Source organism: Lentinus tigrinus, assembly GCF_003813185.1.
Source record: "Lentinus tigrinus ALCF2SS1-7 unplaced genomic scaffold L226scaffold_16, whole genome shotgun sequence".
Taxonomy (NCBI): Eukaryota; Fungi; Basidiomycota; class Agaricomycetes; order Polyporales; family Polyporaceae; genus Lentinus; species Lentinus tigrinus.
In genome coordinates, this window is record NW_027137925.1 from 60,622 (window position 1) to 83,267 (window position 22,646).

Consider the following 22,646-nt stretch of genomic DNA (forward strand, 5'->3'; position numbering starts at 1 on the left):
ATGCGGTCGTCCGAACATGGTGCGGAAGTCATTGCTCGCTGTTGCCGGGCAGGTCTTTACGGCTAGGAGCGCTGAGTTCCGCGAGGCCATCGCCTCCATCCTTGGACTCGTGAAGCTCGCTTTCTGTTCGTCGCGTCTCAGTATGATCTCAACGCCGCGTTCGTCTTCCAGCCCAACGGGCAGGCAGAGAACATGAAGATGCAGCTTGAAATGCAGTCGCGCATCTACGCAGTGCATTTGCCATGAGATATAGTGGTGGAGAGTGTGACGGGTGGTTCGGAGGGTGGTTGCGGATGGCGTCCATGGGCGGACAATGATGGTTCCGCGGCGGTTACAGCATCATTCCACTTTGACATCCAAAATAGGCACAAAGGAATGCTCCTAGTACCATCCCACGGCAAAGCATTGCTGCAGCAAGCACGGCACGCATTTGGACTGCTAAAGAGTCATTTCATGAGCCCGCCGTTCGGATCACATATGGACAAAATAACAAATTCTATCGGAAGCATTGGTCCAAATTTCATGACTTCGCGCATCGATGGCATGGACCGTGGGTCACGAAAGGCGAGGCGAGGCCATAGAGCCCAGAGGAAGCGGTGGCTGTGTGATCTGGGTGGTTGTAACCACCGTGTTCCCACACACTAGAATTCGGATGGGGTCGTTGTAATCCTAGTCGTGGTTAACATTCTGAAATATAAATCAGATAGTTTGATGTTCATCAAAGAACACGCATACCCCATAGCCTCTGTGAGGAAGGAGGAAGAGGCCGCCGGGTATGGACAGGTAAGCAGGCGCCAAATTACCGCGCCGTCGGCAAGCGGGCCTCATGTTGTGCCCCGATAAGGCATGTCGCCTCAATTCCAACTTGAACTAGAACCGCCATCATCTGCGTCCATTGGCTTTGCTCCGCCACTCTACCTTTGTCCCTTTGTCCAGATCGCCATTGTGCGACGCGTTTGTCGGTGGCCCGCTATTAATCTAGATCACGCTGCCACGCGTCCTGGCCCGCGCGCACCTTCCCCAACCACCCGCACGTACTTTATAAAAGCACAGCTCGTTCCCCCCTTCTTGTAAGTCCATCCCCTTCTTGTCTCTACGTCGACCATCATGGCTGACCGTGTCGCTGAACTTTCTGGCACTGGCGACACTCCGTACTCTAAGGATAACTTCAGTTCACACCAACAGAACTCTCTCCATAACGAACGACCTGGCAACCTCCGTCAACGCCGTCGGACACAAGCCGAAGATATGACGAGCAAGTGCATTGGCAAGGGCAAAATCGAGTTTGTGGACAAGTACTTCCCCCCACCTCCCCCCTCCGACCCCTCATCCACTCGTTCGAAGCCTTCCCTCACCGCCAACCCATTCGAGGAGCTGAAGGACGCTAACACGATGAGCGAGAAGAAGTTGCAAGACACCTTTGTGAGTCCATCTTTATCCTGCTCTCCTTCCTCGCCGACCTCGCAACCACCAGATCGACATCGTCAACCAGCACGGGCTTGCTCCAGGCCTCAAGATGGGCTCTTGCGAGACCAGGCCTGACAGTGCCGAGGTTGACCCGGACCGACAAAAGGTCGACGCTGCATTCTGGCGCTCAGATGTCGCACCCTCCGACAATGAGCCTCACTGGATCGACCAGCTCATGCCCGTCGAGTTCAAGGCTTGGAAATCCGGTTCGAACTACCAGGATCCCTATCGCGGCGATCCGAAGGTCCCAGGAGGAGTGGCGGTTAGGGACACCGCTCTGCCCAAGAAGAACTTCGGCCAGATCATCAGTTATGCCGAGCTGGTTTTCATTGTCCAACAGCGAGTCGCCGTCTTCATGCCCATCGTCATCGGGCGAGTATGCCGCTTCCTCCGTTGGGATCATGGTGGCGCCGTCGTCACCGAGGCCATCGACTACTACGAGGACTGGGAGTTCTTCTGCGACGTCTTGTGGCGCATCTCTCAGTGCTCCGACGAAGTTCTCGGTATTGATCCCAGCGCTGTGCGCCTCTCCGACGATGATGACGATTTCACTATCATGGACCGCGCTGCCATTCCCAACCCAAACGATATCATGGAAACCGAGCGCAAGCTGGACGTCGTTCCCCAGGCCCCCTTCACCTTCAAATACGTACGGGATATGTTTCGGAAGAGTCTGGACGCACACTGGCCGAGATACAGACTTGAGGTACCCGATGGCGAGGCTACGAGGCACTTCCTCGTCTGCAAGCCCGTGTTCCACGCGAAGGGCCTGATCGGGCGCGGCACTCGTGGCTACGTCGCTCTCGATTGCGACACCGGTCGCTTCGTGTGGCTGAAGGACGCCTGGCGAGCATACTACCTTCTTCTCGAAAAGGAGGGTGACATCTTGGCGAAACTCAAGGACGCGAATGTTCCCCTCATCCCCACTCTTGTCTGCCATGGTGACATCCGGGACCAGACGACCTTGACGTCGCAAGAGTGGGAGCTCAAGAACCCTGATCCTAAGGCCTCCTGCAGCACGTCCGGCATCGGCGTAGCATCCTCTTCGGGTTCGAAACGGAAGCGCACCGACGATGACGACAGCGCCGACATCCCGCCCCCGAAGGGCCTCAGCGGAGCCGATCTGCCTTTCCGCGAAGACTGTCCACTACGGATTCACAGACACTACCGCCTTGTCGAAGAAGAGGTGGCCATGCGATTGAGTGAATTCCAGACTGGGGAACAGCTCGCTTTCATTATCTTCGAATGTATCTTTGGTGAGTTTTGACGTGATTATTGTTACGCATTGTCCTCATATATAACTTCTGCAGCGCACTTCAAGGCTGCTACCAACACGGTGCATCCCATTCTTCACCGGGATGTCAGTGGTGGAAACATTCTCATCTATCCACGCATCGTCTACAACGCAAAGACTCGTGAGCACTGTATCAAGTGGTCGGGGCTTCTTGCCGACTGGGAGATGTCCAAGCCATTCGGCGACAAGTCGGCCAGCAAAGTACAGCGGCAGCCAGAGCGTACGGTACGTTGACTTGTTCTTCGTGAATCTCACCTCCCTTCTCATGCAACGATCACGTTCAGGGCACATGGCAATTCATGTCTGTCGCTCTGCTCTCTCGGATCAAATCCATCGAGATCTGCGATGAGCTTGAAGCCTTCTTCTATGTCCTTCTCTACTATGCGGCTCGGTACCTCCAGTCCAACGTCGACAACATCACATTGGCCAACTACCTCGATGCGTTCTTCGACCAGTATACGGAGACGTCAGCCGGCTACCACTGCGGCACCACGAAACGGGACGCTATTCAGAGTGGTAAGCTCGTCATCCGGGAGGGCCTTGAGTTGCAATTCGGCGGGCCCATGGACGACATCATCGCAGCACTTCTGTCCTGGTTCAAGTCCCACCACGTCGTTTCAGCGTACAACCAGAGTCTCGAAGAGGAGCGGAAGCGGCAGGAGGCGCAAGCCCAGGCGTCGTCGCTTTCACCCGGTGATGAGCAGACGGATGAACTCAAATTCGTCCCGATGCTGGCAGACGAGATGGATCTGCCGGGTCAGGGCTCTCCCGAAATCCTCGTCGCTAGGAAGCTTGGTGAACCCTCCTTCCACGATTGGAAGGACTGGCAGAACGTGAAATCTCATCGACCCGTCGTCCAGCTGTTCCAGTATCATCTCATGAAGACATGGCCGAAGCAGAAGAACATTGGCGACCGTATCCCGAAGTCGTGGGTGAAGCCAGCGCTGGGTTCCACGGCGGTCACAGCGACCTCGAGCAACAAGCGGGCACGCCATGAACGTGTAGACGGAGTGGCAACGCTACCTATCCCCGTAATAAAGCGAAATCCACCGACCTCACCTTCCAACCGCATGGGGTCATTGTCGGACCGGTTTTGGAGGGAGCAACGCAAACGGGAGAACGGCGAGTCTCTACCACTACCGTGACCGCGGTGTGCTGCGAGCCGGATACTACTCGTATGCATATCGCATGTCTCGTCACGGTATCATTCTGCTTCTCTTATCATCTCGTGTCTTGTATCATTATATTATTTATTGTTAGTTGTGAATGTGGTGTTTTCCCGTCCAGGCGTATCTCATCTAACATGCACCCGCGCAGAGCTCAAAGAGGCTGAAGAGCAGACAGAGAAGCATCTTCAAGAGCAGATCGACGAGCTCCAGCAGACACCCTGCGAGTTACACGGTGAGATCGGCGCGGGCCGACATCGTCGTTCGCGTTCCTTCGCTTCGAGACAATCCCGCTCAGCAGTGTTGGAGGAGAGCGGCGTGCGTGGCGCTCGACAGGACCCGAACCAGGTTGGAAGGCGGTCAGCGACGATAAGCTCAAGCTCCACGACAAACCGAATAAGTAGAAGAGTCTTTTGCGATTGCAGCAGGTAACGTATCATCCGAACTTATTGCAAGGATCACTGCTCACTGTCGCCTCGCAGGTCTTCACGGCCACTGAGCGCCGAACTCCGCGAGGCCCATCGCCTGCATATTTGAGGTGCAGTTCGCTTTCCACCCCAACGACATGGTCTCAGTACGACCTTAACGCAGCCTTATCTTGCAGACGAACGGCGAAGGGGGGGATGAAGATGAAGAACGAGATGGAGCGCGAGCGGGGACTCGGAGAGCCTTCATTAGCTGCAGGGTCTTAGCTGTTATGGGTCGTGCCCTCTGGCAACTTGTATCATGTTTTTTTGTACTCGGAGTCGCATATAAATATGTATTTGTGAGATATGGTGTGGAGAAGTGTGAGGGGTGGTTCGGAGGGTGGTTTCCATGGGCCGTCCGACAACTTGAATGGTTCGCCGCGGTGTCAGTTCGCTTTACAATCAAGAATATGCACAAAGGAATGTTCCTACAACGATCCCACGGCAAAGAACTGCTGCAGCAAGTACCGCAGCACGGCTTATGGCGACCACGCATTCATTTCGTCAGCCAGTTCGGATCACACATGGACGAAATACCAACGCCGGCATGCATTCGGAAGCATCGTTCCAAAGCTCATGACTCCGCGCGTATGGGCCGTGGGCCACGAAAGGCGAGGCGAGACCATAGAGCCCCGGGAAGCAGTGGCTGTGTGGTGGTAACCACCGCGTTCCCACGAGCCGCCTGCAGGAATTCAGACTGAGTCGTTGTGATTCCAGTCATCTCTGACATTCCAGACTGTGTATAAGATAGTTTGTTGTTCATGCAAGAACACGCATACCCATAGCCTCTGAGAGGAAGAGGAAAGAGGCCGGGAGTGGACAGGTAAGCAGGCGCCAAATTGCGGCTAGCCGTCGGCAAGCGGGCCTCATGTTGTGCCCCGATATGGCATGTCGCCTCAATTCCAACTTGAACTAGAACCGCCATCATCTGCGTCCATTGGCTTTGCTCCGCCACTCTACCTTTGTCCCTTTGTCCAGATCGCCATTGTGCGACGCGTTTGTCGGTGGCCCGCTATTATTCTAGATCACGTTGCCGCGCGTCCTGGCCTGCGCGCCCTTCCCCAACCACCCGCACGTACTTCATAAAAGCCCAGCTCTCCCCCCCTTCTTGTAAGTCTGTCCCCTTCTTGTCTCTACGTCGGCCACCATGGACGGCCACGCTGCCACTGGCACTGGCGACACCCCGTACTCCAGGGCTAACTACAGTTCACATCAGCAGGGCTCTCTCCGCAACCAACGCGCTGGCAACCTCCCTCAAGTTCGACAGTTGAAAGCACAAGATATGACGACCAAGTGCATCGGAAACACCAAATCCGAGTTCGCCGACAAGTACTTCCCCCACCCCCCACCCTCCTCCGCCCGTTCGAAGCCGTGCCTCCTCGTTAACCCGTTCGAGAAGCTGAAGGATGCCAATGCGATGGGCGAGCCAGAGTTGCAACAGGCCTTCGTGAGTTCACGTTCATCTTTCCCACCTCCTTTACCAACCTTGAAACCACCAGGTCGACATCATCAATAAGAACGACCTCGTGCCGGGGCTCAAGATGGGCTCCTGCCATCTGAGGCCTGATAGTTCCGAGATTGACAAGGACAAACAGAAGCTGGATGCCGCCTTCTGGCGTGACCGAGTGGTGTTACTCGACGGCAAGCCTCACTGGATCGACCAGCTCATGCCCGTCGAGTTCAAGGCATGGAAATCCGGCTCCAACCCCCAGGATCCCTTTGCCGACGACGTGACGGTCCGGGGCGGAGTGACGGTCAGAGAGGCCTTACAGCGCACGAAGAACTTCGGTCAGATCATCTCCTATGCCGAGCTCGTCTTCAAGGTCCAGCACCGCGAGGCCGTCTTCATGCCCATCGTCGTCGGGCGCATCTGCCGCTTCCTCCGCTGGGACCACTCCGGCGCCGTCGTCACCGAGGCCATCGACTACTACGAGGACTGGGAGTTTTTCTGCGATGTTCTGTGGCGCATCTCCCAGTGTTCCGACGAACAGCTCGGCGTTGATCTCACTGCTGTCCGCCTGTCAGACAACGACGAGGAGTTCAAGGCGATGGACCTCGCTGCCGTTCCCAACTCAGACGACATCGCCAACGCCGAGGGCCCGCTAGATGCTCCTCCAAAGGCTCCCTATACCTTCAAATACGTTCGCGATATGTTTCGCGACAGTCTGTCCAAGGACTGGCCCAGGTACAAGCTCGAGGTTCCGGACGGCGAGACGAAGAAGTACTTCCTCGTTTGCAAGCCTGTGTTCTGCGCGGAGCACCTACTCGGGCGTGGCACTCGCGGTTACGTCGCTCTGGATTGCCAAACCGGTCGCTTCGTGTGGTTGAAGGACGTCTGGCGAGCGTACTACCTTCTTCTCGAGAAGGAGGGCGACATCCTGGCGAAGCTCAACAAGGCGAAGGTTCCCAATGTACCTACCGTTCTCTGCCACGGAGACATCCAGGACCAGACGACGTTGACGTCGCTGGTGTGGGAGCTCAAGAACCCTCGGCCCAGTCCGGCCTCGGGCCCGTCTCAACAAGCTGACCACTATCACCCGGCATTCTCTTCAACCTCAAGCTCGAAGCGGAAGCGGACCGATGCGGACGACTCCGGCGTGGACATTCCATCCCTGAGGGGTCTCGATGGAGCTGATCCTACATTCCGTGAAGACTCTCCCCTGCGGATTCACAAGCACTATCGCCTCGTCGTTGAAGAAGTCGCGATGCCGCTGCGTGATTTTCAGACGGGAGAACAGCTGGTGTTCATTATCCAGGAATGCATCTTCGGTGAGTGTTACTCTTTAAGGCAATCTTTTTTCGCACTTACGTTGTCTTGCACAGCGCATTTCAAGGCTGCCACCAACCGGGAGAACCCCATTCTCCATCGGGATGTGAGCGGTGGCAACATTCTGATCTATCCGAAGATCCTTTATGACGAGGAAAGCCATGTGTGGACTGTGCAGTGGTCGGGCCTTCTCGCCGACTGGGAGATGTCCAAGCCAATCGTCGACAAGCCTGTAGGGAAGGTTCAGGGGCGGCAGCCGGAGCGTACGGTATGTGGACACCTCATCATGAAGCTCACCATTGTTCTCATCTTGTCTCGTAGGGTACATGGCAATACATGTCCGTCGCCCTTCTCAACGAGGCAAAAACCGTTGAGATATGCGACGAGCTGGAGTCCTTCCTCTATGTTCTTCTCTACTACGCCGCTCGCTATCTCAAGTCCAACGTTAACGCTATCGCACTGGCCGACTACCTTGATGAGTTCTTCGACCAGTTCTCTCATGATGACGATGGCTGGTCATGCGGCCGAGAGAAGCTGAGGGCCATTCAAACCGGCAAGCTGATAGTCAAGAAGGATTTGGAGCTGAAGTTCGATGGTCCCATGAACAGCCTCATCAAGACGCTCCTGTCCTGGTTCAAGTCCCATCACACTGTCACGTCGTACAAGAAACGTCTAGAACTGGAGAAGGACCAACGGCAGGCCCAGGCGCAGATGCCCCCACCTTCCCGCCCGCCGCCTACGAAGTGCTCGAAACGCCCGAAACGCCCGAAGTTTACGGAAGACAGCGATCTAATACTATCGTCGGTGGAGGCACATCCTCATACAACTGCCGACAGGGCGCAGGACTCCCAACCTTCCAAGATAGATTGGGAAGATTGGAAGAACGTGACAGCTCATTTCCCAATCATCAAGCTGCTGGAGGAACGTCTGGATCCGGAGGTGTCGACATGGCCAGAGGACGATAAGGTGGGCGACCGCATCCCCACCGGGTGGATAGGGCCACCGCTGCGCCATATCCGGATGTCGGGGAAGAAGACCATCAGCTCGAGCAACAAGCGCGCGCGCCTTGGAGATGAGCCCGCGAGCGTGGACGGTGTGGTAACACTACCCATCCCCCCTCTACAACAAAAACCCCCGACGACACCCCCTAGGAAGGCAACGGAGTCGAAGTTGGTCCAGGTTTCGACGGAGAGCGAGGATGACCAATCTTTGTCCTAGTGACCGTTCTACGAGTCGAGTATCGTACGGATTCTTTGTGCTATGCATCATTCCGTGTTTCGTGTCATATATATGGTCGTATCGTTGCTATTGATTGTGGTGTTTCATCGCGGCGTGCCAAAATCAGCTCGGAGAGAGATCGTGCACCGAACATCAACCACTGCAGAAGCACCATCACCTGCATCTACACCCGCCACTACTTTGTCCCCCGTTTCGTTTCGATACGTATCAAGGTCACGCTCCCACGACCACCTGCAAGTTCTCTGATACAATTGACTCTCCGTACCTGCAAGTTCGACCTTTCTTGCCTACACGGTCGATTCTTCTGAATGAGACTCCCACCGATTCTTGCACTGGTGGTGGCATCGCATCTCCGAGGCGCGGGCGGCGTTGGCACCACTGCGCAGTACGAGTTCAACGCGTTGGGAGACGGAGACCATTGTCACGGTCCCGAGGCACAAGCCGCCGCGCCTTGAGTAGTTTCACGAATGGTATCGGAGGGAGACGGCAGAATGGTATGTCTTCGGCACCATCCGTGACTGTATTCTGCAAGTCGGCTCGGATCACCGTACAGTATTTTGTCTTGTTCCGTTTAGGGCCTCATATCCTCACATTGTCAAACGTTTCGTCGCCGTCACCGTCTGACAACACCCTGTAAGATCACGCCACAGATCGGTGCGAGTCTTCCGGCTCAAGAGCGTAAGAGGTGTCTAACTAACAGCTCACTTCGCCCTCATGGTGTATGCATCTGCGAGCACTGTCACACCGTAATACTCGAGTTGCAGCACTGGTCCGCGTCTTCTCTGCCACATTTAACGCCGTCCGTCCTCTTCGCAGCCTCAATAGTCGAACACATCGCGACCGCCGACCAGTCGAGGCTCGACACGTACACGTTCGCGTTGTAATTGATATTGATACTCGTGCGACAAGCTGCGAGGGACCGGGACACTAGACACTGCACGCGAGCGAGCGAGCGATGAACGGCACGGTCCGTTGATCAGGTAGTTCATGTTCTCCTGCTTCTTTGTGATCATCTCCTGCAGCGCCTCGAGGTTCGTCCGGATGAACTCGACCTTGCTCTCGTATTGCGCGAGTCTGTAGCGCGGGGAGACAAGACAGAGGCAAAGATCGGGTGCGGGAGAGGAGGATGGGAACGAAGGGGAAAGTCGGTAGGTCAGGATGTAAGGAGGGACAGACGAACGAACCCCGTCCCGACGTCGACGATCACGTACTCGGTATCGCTCAGCTTGCCTGGGACGTACAGCGAGTTCGTGAGCGGCACGAGGATTGTTTTGTCTGCACGCGCGCACCGGATGCCCAGTTAGTCCGCTGCTCAGGACATTGAGCCACCGACTAGTATTGACGCACCCTTGTTCTCTGGCTTCACCTGCCCGACGTTCTCAATGCATGAGCGAAACTTGGCCTGTGCCTGGCGCAGTTGTGTGTATGAGTTTGAGTGATGGGAGAGCTCCTGTGTGCGCGTGTGTATGAGAAGGAAGGCAGGGCGCAAGATGGCTTGAGACGCGAGAGGCCCACCTCTTCCGAGTTGCCGGCGGACGTCTGCGAGTTGCGGGACGTCGAGGTCCATGACATTGACTTGTTGAGGTTCTGGTGACGAGCTGGAGGCCATGTTTCCAGGAGTAATGATGATAGCAGTATTGTAGTCCTGGTGTATGTAGTCGACTCTCGAGTTCAGTTACGATCCGTAATCATTAAATTCATAACATGCGCTATTTACACACCATTACATGCCCGTTTAGCTCAGTGGTAGAGCGCGCGACCCGCAATGGTGAGGTCGATTGTTCAATCCAGCCAATGGATATTTATTATCAAGAACTCCCTTTTTCTGTTGGGGCGACGCCGCCTTTGTTCTCCTTATAATACGCCAATCCACACTTTCACTACTTCTCTGTCCCTCCGCGCTGTTATGTACCAGCTTTCCAGTACTTTGAATCCTCTTGGATCGTCACTTGAGCTTACATGGTCCTCGTCGAATTACCCATACATTGGAACTTTTGTCTTTCATCCTCGTGCTATTACTCCAGTTGACCCTGCTGGCCTGGTGTGCGCATCCTTCAACCTGTCGTAACTAATAGTTTTCACAGTTATCTCTTGTCTAACTATCGGATTCCTTGCGTTGTGGAACATGCTTTGCAGCGGGGTAACAGGCCCACGATGAAGGCGCGAGTCGAGCGTCGTGTACTATCGTAAACTTAGTACGAGCTATCGTATACTACTATCGTTGGAAGGGAACTACCACTACCGTAGTCTAGGATCCATGGTTAAAACCGCGATAGCAATACACCGGAGCCTCTCTCTGCCACCAATGCATGCTCATCTACATCAATCATCGAAGTGGAAAGCCGGACTAGTATCATGCAGCGGCAGACCAGCGGAAGACATAGCGATCTGCGGGTGACTCGCCCGGTATGCCTTGGTGAGCCTCTCGATGCGCGGGTTGTCAGGGTAAGTCCAGATTTGGATGTCGCTGGTGTCAGGGGGATCCTCGACGTCGGCTAGGCAAGTATCAGCACAAGGGTCATAGGCAACATCTGTGGAAACAAGAACGTACGGTAACCTGGGAAAACCTTGTGCCAAGACTCGTCGAACTTCTTATCTTCTTCTGTCTCCTGAAGAAGTTCAGGTAATGATTCAATCGACGTCGACGTATCTGGATGTTGTGGGGAATGATGCAGCGCTGCAGCTGTTGAGCATCAGTGACTATATGCGCGAAGAGGCTATGTTTCCCATACGTGTTCGAGGACCACCGTCCTGAATGGGGGATTTCCCAGTATTGTCCTTCATCTCAATGTCATCGCCGGTTGCTCTGGCCGTATCACCGGCCGCTGTGCGTGAGGGACGTGTTAATGTATGTATAACGTAGTATCAACCATCAACTCACGAGGCTCTTCCTCAGGAATGTCCGCGAGTCCCACTGCTCGGGTGACAGAACCCGTCCTCTCCTGTGCTTTCACCTCCACGGTCGACTGAGGAACTGGGGACGCGAGATCTTGCCAATACTCGGGACAGGAGAGGAGGTGAAAGGTGGCGTAGGCGAAGCGGGCATAGAGAAACTTGTCGGACACACGTTTGGGCATCGTCACCCGTCTGCGGTGGAGCAACTGCGCGTAGTCTTCTTCGCCCCACTGGATGATGTAGAGGACGTAATCGTCAGGCTCACAGGGATAGAAGACACAACTATGTCGATTGAGACAGAGGTGTATGTCGCTGCGCAGGGTCACGCCGTTCGCCGTGTCGTTGATCCCAGCCGACATGTTGTAACAGTAACGCACCATCTTCTGACTGTTGAACCAGACATGTTCCTCCTTAGGCAAGATGTGCGCTGTCTGCAACGCTGTGACAAGAAAGATTCAATTAGAAACGTGCGCACTTGAGAGATAGATGAGGGAGCATACAGAGACGAAATCCAGAGACGACACACTTGGTATCCGCTCCCTTCACGACATCGGACATCTCAGTCGGTGACACTCTCCCGAATGTCTGCCGCAACTGGAGCCGTTCAGGTCCGCTCAGAGGACGTTCCCAATGATCGGGGAGCGATTCGGGAAACTCCCATGCAGCAAAGTTGGCCACGATCTTGTAGCAGGCGCGAGTGGACAGATTTTCGAGATGAAGAAAGTATATGCCGCAGGGCAAGGTGATAGTGGTGGCAAGCACGCGCTCGGCGCCGTCTATGTCGGTCGTCAGGTAGCCGTCGTTGTTATTGGTGATGACACGACACGCGTCCAAGACGAGCCGATGGTTAACGCCACCCGTGCCAGTGACAGATGGATCTCCAGTGATTTCGGAAAGGACGGTGCATTCCTCATGAGCGACAGCAGATTCGGGAGCGGCGGAGGAATCGGGAACGGCGGAGGGCTCGTGGACGGTGGAGAGAGGAGGGATAGGGGCCGGATCATAAGCAGGGAATAAGAACAAAACACAGTTGTATCCAGGATGATAGACAGCAACCTGTCCATACAGCGGAATCCGCTCGCCTGCCAGTTCATCCAATTTGAGTCTGCATTCCATTGAGGAAAAGGAGGAGAAGGAGAAGGAGGAAGGCTCGGAGCGTCGGCTGCTGGCGCTCAGGCTGATGCACTGCCACCAGCAAGTTGGGCCGTCAAGCCCCCACATGCCCGACGACCTGGAGTCGTTCCCCCTTGGCGACGTTGCGGACGGCGTATGATACTGCGGCAAGACGACTCAGCTCTACATCATAACCACCAGTGACCACCGTCGAACTCACCTCGTCGAAGGGCAAAGTGTGCTTTGGCTCCCCGATGGACTCGAGTTACTCGTCGTCCGTTAGGCGGAACCCCCATCGGAGGCTGAGCCCCTCCCTTTCCGTGGCCGAGCGCCACGTGGACACTAACCAGGAGTATGACAACTTCGACCTCAAGTACAACTTTCACCACGCTCAACCCTCCTGCCCTCCTCATCCATCATCCCTGCTGCTAGTCACGCGCGTGCAGAAGAAGTACGTGCCCGAGCTATCCGCCATCCGTCATGGACCACCGGGAAGGCGGAGAGAACGTGAGCCCTGATTACCCTCTTCCACGAGGCGGGCCAAGACTCAAGCATGTCAAGGTCGGAGACCGGTCACCGCGTCCTGTCGAGTGCAAGCCGAAGGCGCCCGTTGGGCGGGCCGACTTTCGCAATTGGCGAGTCGCGACTGAGACTGCGTCGCAAGTCCGAGGAAGCACGAGAGGCGGCGTACGGGTGCGGCGGGCCCAGAAGGATTCAGAGCACTGTGGAGGGAAATCTATCGATGCATTTAGGCCTTCGGCGGGGACCGTCGGACGGGCAGGTGCAAGGGTGAGGAACGAGGAGTTGGCCTCAACCGTACCGACCGAATGGGGAGGTGACAAAGACGACGTACCGATTCGCATAAGTACTCTAGACGAAAGTCTGACCGGACGGCACATTCTCAGGCCCTTCATGGTGCGTTCGGAACGGAAGTTGCATTCGCACATATCATACGACAAGCCGAAACACTGTACAAAACAGCGATGAACATGGTCGTAAGGTGAGGGGGAACCATATGGCGAACCAATCTGGGATTGAGGTACGTGGCCGTAGATCCACAGTAATCGAGTAAACGTGAGGGTTCTGTTGGTGGTGTCGCAGGAAATGAGCAACGATAGCACGACCGCTCTTCTGAACGCATCCTCGAGGCCTGCAGATATGGTTCGAGCAGCGTGGCGACCGAAGTGTCGTACGATCGCGGTTCGAGCTGTCAAGTAAGCATAGAGCACCCGCCGCGACGGTCCTTCTATATTCCTACGGATCACGGAACCACGAGTATCTGAGCCCTGAGGATCCCCAGGTGAGCGGATGGTATGGAATAGCGGTCGTGTGCTTTAGAGCAGTCGTCCAGCGGCTCCCCGGCACTAGCTCGGAGACATCAGATGTGCGCCCTCTTGTCGAGAGATGTATTCAGTCCGACATGACAGATCCCGTCTGACATATGTTACGCGCTGCTGCAGGGTCCATACCGTGTCGGCCTGAACATTGTATGTTGTGGATCTGGTGAGATACACATCGCGCCGAAGTTCTAAGAGCCATGAGTAAGCGGAAAACGTTGTTGGACGTGTGCTGGAAGAAACGAGTGTCCATATCAGGGCTGCTCAGGTCTAAAACAAGCACTCACCGTCCGCAACTTTCCTCTGGGCTGGATGCGCCTCGTCGCATCCGCGTGTCGCGTCGATATCTAGCCGAGAAATACAGTTGGGCAGATGTTGGGAACCATAAATGAAAGAAAGGCTCGCTTCTTCGAACGCCAGCGAGATCCTGCACACACCGCGAAGATGATCGACCGTCCCGCGAAGACGTCGTGCCGGACGAGTTTTGTCCGCCAGATTGGGTTAGATCTCAGGTCCGGGGTCTGAAACATACATGCAGCGAGTGATGGCGAGCCGCTATTCCGGAAAACCTGCGAATAATGGAGCAGGACGTGAGAGAGACGGGCAAGCTCGCGGTGTGGGCGACGCGCGGAGACATGGGAGCATGGAAGACAAATGGGCCGGACATTGGGCAGTGGCTGAGGCGAGCGGAGTTGGGTGTCGGAGTCCGAATTAGGCGAGTCGGAGGGGGTCCAATTGAGGGGGGGTCGGCCTGGCGGGGCGCGAACCTTCTTTTGCCTCGCCCACCAGCCCGACGAATCTAACTCGCGGTCAGTCAACTTTGTTTCCAAACTCTGTCCGCATTGTCGCTGACGTCGCCGCCGTCCTCGACGTCCCCTTGCCTGTTGCTGGTGTTCCCGCTGCTGTCGTCGACGATGTGCAGCCCCTATCACTCTTTCGCGCGTATCTCCTCATGTCCGGTCACGACTCCCAAACAAATGCGACCCAGTGGACCGAGCCTCCGTGGTCCGGCTGGATAGAGACGACGGGGGACGCCCTGCTCATCCTGGAGGCAGCAAGGAGGGGTTTGATCCCGCGCGTAACTCGCCGGTTGGTCGATTCCGAGCGCAAGATGATTACCTCGGGCTCTGTCTTCGTCTTTGACGAGGACGAGAGCGGCATCAAGCGGTGGACCGACGGGTTCTTCTGGAGCCCGAGCAGGATACTGGGCAACTTCCTCCTCTATCGCGAAACAGAGAAACGGGGCGCGGGCCACAGGAGCGCTCGCGCTGAAGCAGCAGCCGTTGTCGAGGAGGACGGGGTCAAGCAGGAGGGGCAGACCCTCTCCAGGCCCAAGAGTGAATCCAGCCGCCTTGGAATCGACAGACAACGGGAGAGAATCCTCGTCGGCAGTCTCACAAACAGCTACAAGTTCAAGCCCGGGGGCATGATGAAGAAGGTGCGTTTCTACTCTCTTGTTCTCTCTCCTATCCCCCCCGCTGCATGTCCCGCACATCCCGCTCGTTGTATGCGCGTCGGTGCGCCCTCGGCTGGCTGTATGCGTGCTGGGCCCACCTCTCCGCATCGCTTGCTGCCCCCCGCATACTGTGCTCAGGGTCCAGACCGATAAGCGTCCTACCCGCGTAGCCGTATCTGTCACCAGTGCGCATCCATAGCGGCTATATGCGCCTGGACGGTTCATATCTCGTTCACTGCCCTGGGATTGGTCGGCCGCACGCCTTCTTGACGGCTGCCTGACAGGCCCGGGGACGTGCAGTTACCAGAACCATGACGCAGGACTTCGAGTGCTCGCCCATTGGCCGCCGCACCCTGTGCACACACTCCTATTCTCTTCCGTTGCAAGTGCGGCGCGCTCGGACACGCCGCAGTGCATCAGTGGGCACTCTGTCGCCCTCACATCCGCACCCCATGTTGTTCTGCCGACATCGCCATGCACGTCACTCTTGCTCAGGCTTATGTCGGTGTGCGTGGAGGTGTCCCCCTGTGCGTTCCCGCTAGGCCGCCGTCCCCGTCCAGCATTGACCGGGCTAGCCCAGAAGCCGAGAAGCAGGGACGCCAGGGCTTCTGCGGTGAGAATGGGGTGACGTGCTATCTGGGGCATTCAGGATCTGTGATCATGCCCCATGGCCCCATGCGCGCGCGAATTATGCGGCCATGGACGCCACATGTACCCGCTCACAGTCGACAGGGCCTCATTCTGAGAGGGAGATCCGCTCCTCTCGCCGCCTCGTTGCTGTCGGCTGCCACACTGTGGCCATCATCGTGCGCTATTGTACGGCATTCCCTGGGAGTAGTGTCGACCGGTCTGGATCATTGGGGCACCTTCTGCAGCGCCTAGCATGGCAGCAGGGTGCTTCTGGGGTCCGCAAACTGTATATGCGGCTCGTTGCCATCCTTCCATTCCCTGCCGAGAAGTGACAGATAGCGCAGGCTTTCCCGCTGCCCAATGTTGCCATGTCGTCAGCTCTCCCAGGTGGGCGGCCGGCTGCGAGACTCAGCATCGCTGCGGCAAGCCTTTCCCAGCACCCTGATCCCCCGTTAAAGCGCCATCGTCCTCACATGCTGTCTGTTCCGGTTGACCGGACACTGACCCCGAAATTGTCGCAGACCTTCTCGCTCACCATTGGTGGCGTTGCACAACACCTCATTTCGTACTACAAGATTGAGGATGTTGAACAGGGGCGCCTCCGGTCACCGTCGTCGTTGCCGGAGTTGGCGTCGCTGACGATCAGTCCGGAATATCTGGACAAGACCCATTTCCGCAATCCGCCCAAGGTCGAGATCGGTGTCGATGGGATCCCGCGGTATCGCGGGGAAGCAGACGACGTCGAGCTCTCACCACGCCTGCTCCCAGCACCTCTCTCCAACGGCTACTACGCTGACTCTGACGCTGGATCAAGCAAGCGTGCCAAGCGCTATGACCCGTACAGCTCGACTCCCAACCCTCCCAAGCGATCGCGGAAGAAGAATAACTCGGCGTCAAGCCAGAGCGAAGCCACCGGCGGCGACTCCCCCACGCAGTCCCTCGGCGTATCTGTTCACCAGCCCCAACCTGGTTACGCTGATACGAACGTGCCACCCCACTACGCACCTTACAGCTACTATCAGGTGCCGCCGCCCTATCCGGTCCCTCACGTCTATTCTCCTGCACCTTACCCCCCGCTGCCTGCCCCTGCCGCTACCACGCCGCCGCAAGATAGCCCCTCCCCGCCGCCTACCGGTAGCGCTGCGGCAGCGTCCTCGTCGGCGTACCCCGCGTATGGGTCGGGCGAGACGTCCGCGTCGACTTCGACTGCCTACCCCACCTACTACAGTGCGCCGCCGCCTCCGCCACATGGTTACGGCACGTACCCCACTCTGCCATGGCCCTCGTATAGTGGCTATCCGCCCCCGGCTAGCACATCGCAGACCACTGGCGCGAACATCCAGGAGATCTCCGAGAGCGACGTCAGGAGCAGCGCTGGCGGTGGCGGTGGCGGAGGGGCGTAGGCAGCGGCGGGCGACATTGGCTCGCGCCGCCCCACGGACCTCTTCCGAACTTTGTCTGACGCCTTATGTCTGGTGCTACCGTCCGCTGCGTATGTGTATGTTCTCTCTGCTGTCCGTCTGCCTGTGATCGTGACGTCTCTTGTGCTTGTAGTGCCTGTTGCTCCCGTCCGGTGTCCTGTCGCGTTTGCATTCAAGCGTGGTGTACGATAGTGAGTGTCGACTTCTTGGGCTGTTGTTTGTTGTATGTTCCCCGTCCCCCCACCCGCTTCATTTTCTCCTGCGTCCGCCTCTGTACTTAGTCCCCGTGGTTTCCCTTTCCGTTATATGCTTTCTCGTTATCGTACGATTGTCCCGTGAAGGCCGTAGTAGTCCCAATTGATGTACAATACGTGTAGTTTCCTCCCTCGTCTCGTTTCGCAGTTGCGATCGTCTCCTAGCTACTTGGCGTCTCCCTTCCCCTGTATGCATACGTCTCCACTCTCCCGTCTTGTCCCTGTTCTATTCCTTGCCCCTTCCCACCTCTCCAGTCCTCCCGTCTCGCTCCCCTTCGTGGGGCATCCTCGCCGTTCCGTTACATCCCCCTCCCCCCTGTGTCGTCCAACTGCCGCTCGATGCTGCGTGCACGCATGCGTGTTTTGGTCCCGCGAGCTGGTCCTCGGCTTCGTGCGCGTGCGTGTACGGTAGCCTCTCGGTTCCCCAGAAGTTGAAGGAGGAGCATACACGGACTCTCGCAGTTCGCCGTTACGCTGTGTACGTACGTCTCGCCGCCGAGTCCGAGTCGGGGGACTCGGCGGCGGCGGCCTTATGAAGCTCTGAAGTGTATATATGTCGCTGTAAATACGTAGCGCTTGCTAGCTATATAGCTATAGCCTAGAGAGACGGACGATCCCCCCCTTGTGTCTTGTGTCTTGTGTCTTGTGCATGTTGTACTGTATCGCGTAGTCGCTCTCCATCATAGCATCGTTTTGTCTTGTTCTTTTCTTGCTTGCCGTTTCTGTTTGCGTGTTTGCGCTTCTCCCTGGCGTGGTGGGCGGTTGAACCCATCGGCTTGAAGCTTTGAGTCTTGCGTGCGTTGTGGATTTGGATTGGGTGACTGACTGACGTGTTTTGTGTGTTCTTTTGCCAGAGTCCCGTAACCCGTAATAATCTGTTGGCGGTCGGGATTGCGTAACAAGACTCGCTCGGTGCGGTCGACAAGGCACAAGTACTCAAGTGCCCAAGAGTCAAGTACACAATCTCGATGTCAAGTCCCGACGATCCCTTAGGCCTCTATTGTGAGTTCTAGTCGCGCCTGGTGGTCTGAGGATCCGCTGATTTTGGCTTGAAAGAGACTGGGGCTACGGTGTCTGAAGCTTGAAGATCTGCGCACCACGCCCACTACGCGGAGAGTCGCGTCGGCCAATCTGAGGAGGTTGACTGTGCCCGCGGAGCTGTAGTAGCACTCAGCTATGCTACGCATCCTCACTCAGCCTGAGGCAGGTTGCCCGCTTCGTGGTTGGTGGTCAAGGCGTACGTGAGTACGGGACGACAGCTCCAGTCGGGGACATGGCATGCTATATGGGCGAGGGGGCGCAAGACATAGGCGGGATATCTGAACTACCGGATACACGCGTACGTACCATTCAGCTCATCCATGTACCTTGCAAGATACATCTAGTTCCCCCGCGATATTAGTCCGTAGTCCTCATTGGCAAGCCTGCCCGTAGTGTTGTTCAATCGGGGTAACTCTTCGTCGTCAGCTTCGCGCCCTTCGCCATCGCTCCGGGCTTTCCCATCATTCACAGATATCGTTATCCTCCCGCCCTATAGTTTAGTGTACGTCCCTTCCCTCTACGCTACTCATGAAATCATGCTCACTGTTGGCCGTGGTCGAAGTAGTGGCAACTCACGCCTATGTGAGCTTTGAAATTATCACTGCGTTGCTCGCTGCATACGCTGTCTATGCAACGCGTACACCTCAGGTCTTGAGACTGACGACGAAGCGAGCCATCCACTTCGCGTAAACAAAGGCACGTGCTGTCTCTAACCACATTTTCCGTTGGCCTGCCAGTGCCCACTGAAGAGTCCATCGGGCACCGCGTCTGGCCTACACTCTCATATGGCGCAGATGGACCCGCATACTGGCGTAGCATCATCTACTATGCAGTTGACGGAATAGACCGAACGGCAGGCCGACGGACGGGGCGCCTCCCCGATTCGGAACGGGCGCGCCTGGGTCTCGCTTAATACCAGCTTGGTTCGCAACCACTACAACCGCCACCACCACCATCGACCCCATCCGCTTCCTCCTCCCCAGTTTCTTCGCTTCTGCTTCCTGTGTCTTCAGCCTCGACTGCGGCCAACGCTGCGTCGTCGATTTCTCGAGCAAGCGCACGAAGTCGGCCCCGAACCACTCCCATCCTTACTAGTTTCGACCCCGTCGACGCGTTCAGCTCGTGTTCGACTCCCACGAGATCACACGACAGGAAGACACCCCTTCACCCCATACGTCGAAGATCCTGAAATGGCTAGCCTGGCCGGCTCAAACGGTGTACTCGAAGACAAGGTCGAGTTCGCCAGGCGATACTTCACTCCTCTTATTCCACCGAACCCTCCGAGTTCTCCTCCCGACCACAACCCATTTGCAGCATTGGAGAACGCAGCAGCGCTTGATGAGGCGACGCTGACAAGCAGATTCGTATGTACCCGCTCCTTCAAGTCGCTATGCTAGCCTGTCGCTAACTGCAGTGGCCACTGCCAGACTGAGCTTGTGAACCAGTGCGACGCGTTCGCCCCATGCATCAAGCTGGCCTGTTGCGGGCCAAGACCTGACCTTGCGAGGTCGATCATGGGCGAGAATCAGCCCAAGCCGGACATGGCACTCTTCCGTCCGGGGCTCGTGCCCACCTCTGGAGTCCCCATGTGGTGCGACCAGCTTGTAGCGGTCGTTGTCATCTCGCCGATTCTAAGCAATGCTCGCGACCCGAACGACGATACGTACGACATGATCACGCGCGTAGGGTTCATGTTCGCCGTGCAGCAGCGTTTCGCTGTCTTCACGCTGCTGGTCGTCCAACGACGCTTCCACCTGATCCGCTGGGACCATGCGGGGTTTATTATCACCCATCCGATCGATTATTTCGTTGATTGGCGATACACCGCAGATGTCCTCTCGCGCATTTCTCAATGCGCTGACATTCAGCTTGGCCTGGACCCGACCGCGCACCGCCTCTACCCGTCTGACCCCGAGTATCGATGCATGACGGAGGCTGCGGAGAGCCTCGAGACCGACTTGGAGCTCATGGAGGGGCTCTTCGACTTGGACAACCCGCCCCAACAACCTTACGTCTTTTCCTACGTGCGCACTGCCTTCGCTCGCTCTCTCGATCCACTCTGGCCACGCTATCGTGTCGAGGTGCCTGACGGTGACGAGAACCAAACATTCCTCATCGGGAAACCCCAGTACCGGGAGAACAGTCTGTTCGGGCGGGCTACGCGCGGGTATGTCGCGCTCGACTGCGAGACCGGCCTGTTTGTCTGGTTGAAGGACACATGGAGGGTGCATGGTGTCTTTGCCGCGCGTGAGGGGGACGTGCTCATGGAGCTCAACACGGCACTCGTCAGCAATGTGCCCACTCTGCTCTGCCATGATGACCTCCTTGGGCATGCCACGTACACGCTCCAGCGGTGGACGGAGCAACAGGGCGAGGCTGACTCGGAAACGGGGACCCGGGGCCTCGCGGGCCGCAAACGCAAGCAAGGGTCCGACCGGTCCGACCGGAAACGGACATGCGCCCTGCGTCGCTATCAGCACTACCGGCTCGTGGTCAAAGAGGTCGCGCTGCCGCTGAGCGAGTTCCAAACCGGGCAGCAGCTCATCACTATTGTGAAGGATTGTGTCGTCGGTGAGTCTCTAAGATATGTCTGTGCGGCTTTGGGAATCGCTTGTTCATCGTCGTTGCAGCTCACCGCGGGGCCTTTGAACATCTCTCGCTGCTTCATAGCGACATAAGCGGCGGGAATATGCTCATATACCCGAGGATGGACAAGGTCGGGGGCCGTTACATGCTGCGGTTCCGAGGAATACTTGCCGACTGGGAGATGGCAAGGCCTGTCTCTGCGATGCCTGCTGAGAAAATCGTGAGTCGTGTAACACTCCCGCAATAATCAGACACTTACTGGTATAACCGTACTAGGGCACACTGTCATTCATGTCGGTCGCACGGCTATCACTCACGAAGCCCGTGGAGGTCTGCGACGAACTCGAGTCCTTCGCGTATGTGTTGCTCTATTATGCGACCCGCTTCCTCCGGTCGTCATGCGCACTGGACATCACCATCGCCAACTACATCGACGAGTTCTTCCAGCAGTATAACACCAAAGATGGGGCCATCGCTTGCGGCTCGCGGAAACTCCTCACCATCCTCACCGGAAAGCTCGAAGTCGCCCATGGCATACCGTTGGAATTCGGCAGCAATATGGACAGCGTCTTCCACACCCTCTTGTCGTGGTTCCAGGCCCACCATGCGGTCTCGCAGCACGAGCTTCGTGAGGCTAGCGCTGCTTCCCTTCCTGTGCAGGCCACTCGGGTCGAGTCGGTTTCACCGTCACCGTCCGCTGAGCTCAATCCCGAACCAGACCATCTCCCGCCGCCGGTTGATCAATCACTCGACGACGGCGAGCCTGTGGAGGCACACAAAGAACCCTCCGCGGACGACCGCAAACTCGCTTCGTTGGCCTCGAGCCACCACGCCATGGTAGAGGTACTGACGGATGCGGAAGGGCTACCGGGATGGCCGGACGACGACAAGGTTGGGGATAGGATTCCTGTGGCTTGGGGTCTCTGCCAGCCTGAGAGCCAGAGACAAGAACGTACCAACGATCCCTCTCAGAGTTATGTTTCGCCGCCCGCCAAAAAGAAGCGGAGGACGGGATGAAGACCAGATGCGCCGTTCTCGACGAGGATGCTGTTGCTTCTGCGTTGTTGGTTATACGCGCCGCTGTGGTTCTTGCGGCAGGGGGTCAATTCGTGTACGAGTTTGGGGACGTTGATGGTGCGAACTGCTGGTAGCTCTGTGATAATAGTAATATACCCAAGTGTTGCTGCTTGTCCTTACCAAAGGCTGAGGCCGAGGACTGGAGGGAAAGGCAATGCCCCTTGCCGTGTGGATCGTGACGAACCTGGCCCCCAGGCCTTCCAAATCCACATCTGAGTACTACGCGCAACAATGAGCCGCAACAGAGGTTCTGCAGTTGCTGAGACAAAGAAAAGGACGCTGAAAGTGGTTTGCCAGGAGCGTGGATTGAACACGCGACCTCCAGAACTTCAGTCTGTTGCTCTCCCAGCTGAGCTATCCCGGCGATGTAAGACTTCGACAGCTAATAAACTCTGTCAAAGTCAAAAAATATTGATTTCCAACCAAGCATGATCGT

General features: G+C 56.7%; 7 protein-coding genes and 2 non-coding genes across 9 annotated transcripts; 5 read left to right on the forward strand and 4 right to left on the reverse strand.

Moving 5' to 3' along the window:
• The first annotated feature begins 859 nt into the window (after window positions 1-859).
• On the forward strand, window positions 860-4,105 carry L226DRAFT_488319 (uncharacterized protein). The gene is made up of 5 exons (XM_067677231.1): window positions 860-1,070; window positions 1,162-1,422; window positions 1,475-2,723; window positions 2,778-2,986; window positions 3,046-4,105. The coding sequence occupies exons 2-5, from the start codon at window positions 1,249-1,251 to the stop codon at window positions 3,904-3,906; spliced, it is 2,493 nt and encodes an 830-aa protein (XP_067534243.1). The 5' UTR covers window positions 860-1,070; window positions 1,162-1,248; the 3' UTR covers window positions 3,907-4,105.
• A 1,194-nt stretch (window positions 4,106-5,299) lies between these two features.
• L226DRAFT_488326 (uncharacterized protein) lies at window positions 5,300-8,497 on the forward strand. The gene is made up of 5 exons (XM_067677232.1): window positions 5,300-5,504; window positions 5,611-5,841; window positions 5,894-7,163; window positions 7,218-7,429; window positions 7,483-8,497. The coding sequence occupies exons 2-5, from the start codon at window positions 5,677-5,679 to the stop codon at window positions 8,377-8,379; spliced, it is 2,544 nt and encodes an 847-aa protein (XP_067534244.1). The 5' UTR covers window positions 5,300-5,504; window positions 5,611-5,676; the 3' UTR covers window positions 8,380-8,497.
• Window positions 8,498-9,327: 830 nt separating this feature from the next.
• L226DRAFT_523795 (Prefoldin-domain-containing protein) lies at window positions 9,328-10,009 on the reverse strand (the record flags this gene model as incomplete). Its single annotated transcript, XM_067678844.1, has 4 exons — window positions 9,328-9,334; window positions 9,367-9,474; window positions 9,585-9,675; window positions 9,748-10,009. 4 exons carry the CDS (start codon window positions 10,007-10,009, stop codon window positions 9,328-9,330), a joined length of 468 nt encoding a protein of 155 aa, XP_067534245.1.
• A 120-nt stretch (window positions 10,010-10,129) lies between these two features.
• Window positions 10,130-10,201, forward strand: L226DRAFT_t132. The gene has a single exon. It is a non-coding gene; the product is annotated as a tRNA-Ala (tRNA).
• Window positions 10,202-10,722: 521 nt separating this feature from the next.
• L226DRAFT_571962 (uncharacterized protein) lies at window positions 10,723-12,411 on the reverse strand (the record flags this gene model as incomplete). The annotated part of the gene is made up of 5 exons (XM_067684625.1): window positions 10,723-10,895; window positions 10,952-11,083; window positions 11,133-11,225; window positions 11,282-11,734; window positions 11,796-12,411. 5 exons carry the CDS (start codon window positions 12,409-12,411, stop codon window positions 10,723-10,725), a joined length of 1,467 nt encoding a protein of 488 aa, XP_067534246.1.
• Window positions 12,412-12,750: 339 nt separating this feature from the next.
• Window positions 12,751-13,683, reverse strand: L226DRAFT_94869 (uncharacterized protein). Its single transcript, XM_067687367.1, has 3 exons — window positions 13,433-13,683; window positions 13,262-13,376; window positions 12,751-13,144 (listed from the first exon to the last, which is right to left on the reverse strand). The coding sequence occupies exons 1-3, from the start codon at window positions 13,547-13,549 to the stop codon at window positions 12,927-12,929; spliced, it is 450 nt and encodes a 149-aa protein (XP_067534247.1). The 5' UTR covers window positions 13,550-13,683; the 3' UTR covers window positions 12,751-12,926.
• An 829-nt stretch (window positions 13,684-14,512) lies between these two features.
• L226DRAFT_94802 (uncharacterized protein) lies at window positions 14,513-17,451 on the forward strand. Its single transcript, XM_067687366.1, has 4 exons — window positions 14,513-14,554; window positions 14,668-15,183; window positions 16,353-17,329; window positions 17,386-17,451. Exons 2-3 carry the CDS (start codon window positions 14,698-14,700, stop codon window positions 17,232-17,234), a joined length of 1,368 nt encoding a protein of 455 aa, XP_067534248.1. The 5' UTR covers window positions 14,513-14,554; window positions 14,668-14,697; the 3' UTR covers window positions 17,235-17,329; window positions 17,386-17,451.
• Window positions 17,452-19,482: 2,031 nt separating this feature from the next.
• L226DRAFT_488335 (uncharacterized protein) lies at window positions 19,483-22,357 on the forward strand. Its single transcript, XM_067677233.1, has 4 exons — window positions 19,483-19,911; window positions 19,975-21,118; window positions 21,178-21,353; window positions 21,410-22,357. Exons 1-4 carry the CDS (start codon window positions 19,738-19,740, stop codon window positions 22,148-22,150), a joined length of 2,235 nt encoding a protein of 744 aa, XP_067534249.1. The 5' UTR covers window positions 19,483-19,737; the 3' UTR covers window positions 22,151-22,357.
• Window positions 22,358-22,501: 144 nt separating this feature from the next.
• On the reverse strand, window positions 22,502-22,574 carry L226DRAFT_t140. Its single transcript has one exon. It is a non-coding gene; the product is annotated as a tRNA-Phe (tRNA).
• Between the last annotated feature and the right edge of the window lie 72 nt (window positions 22,575-22,646).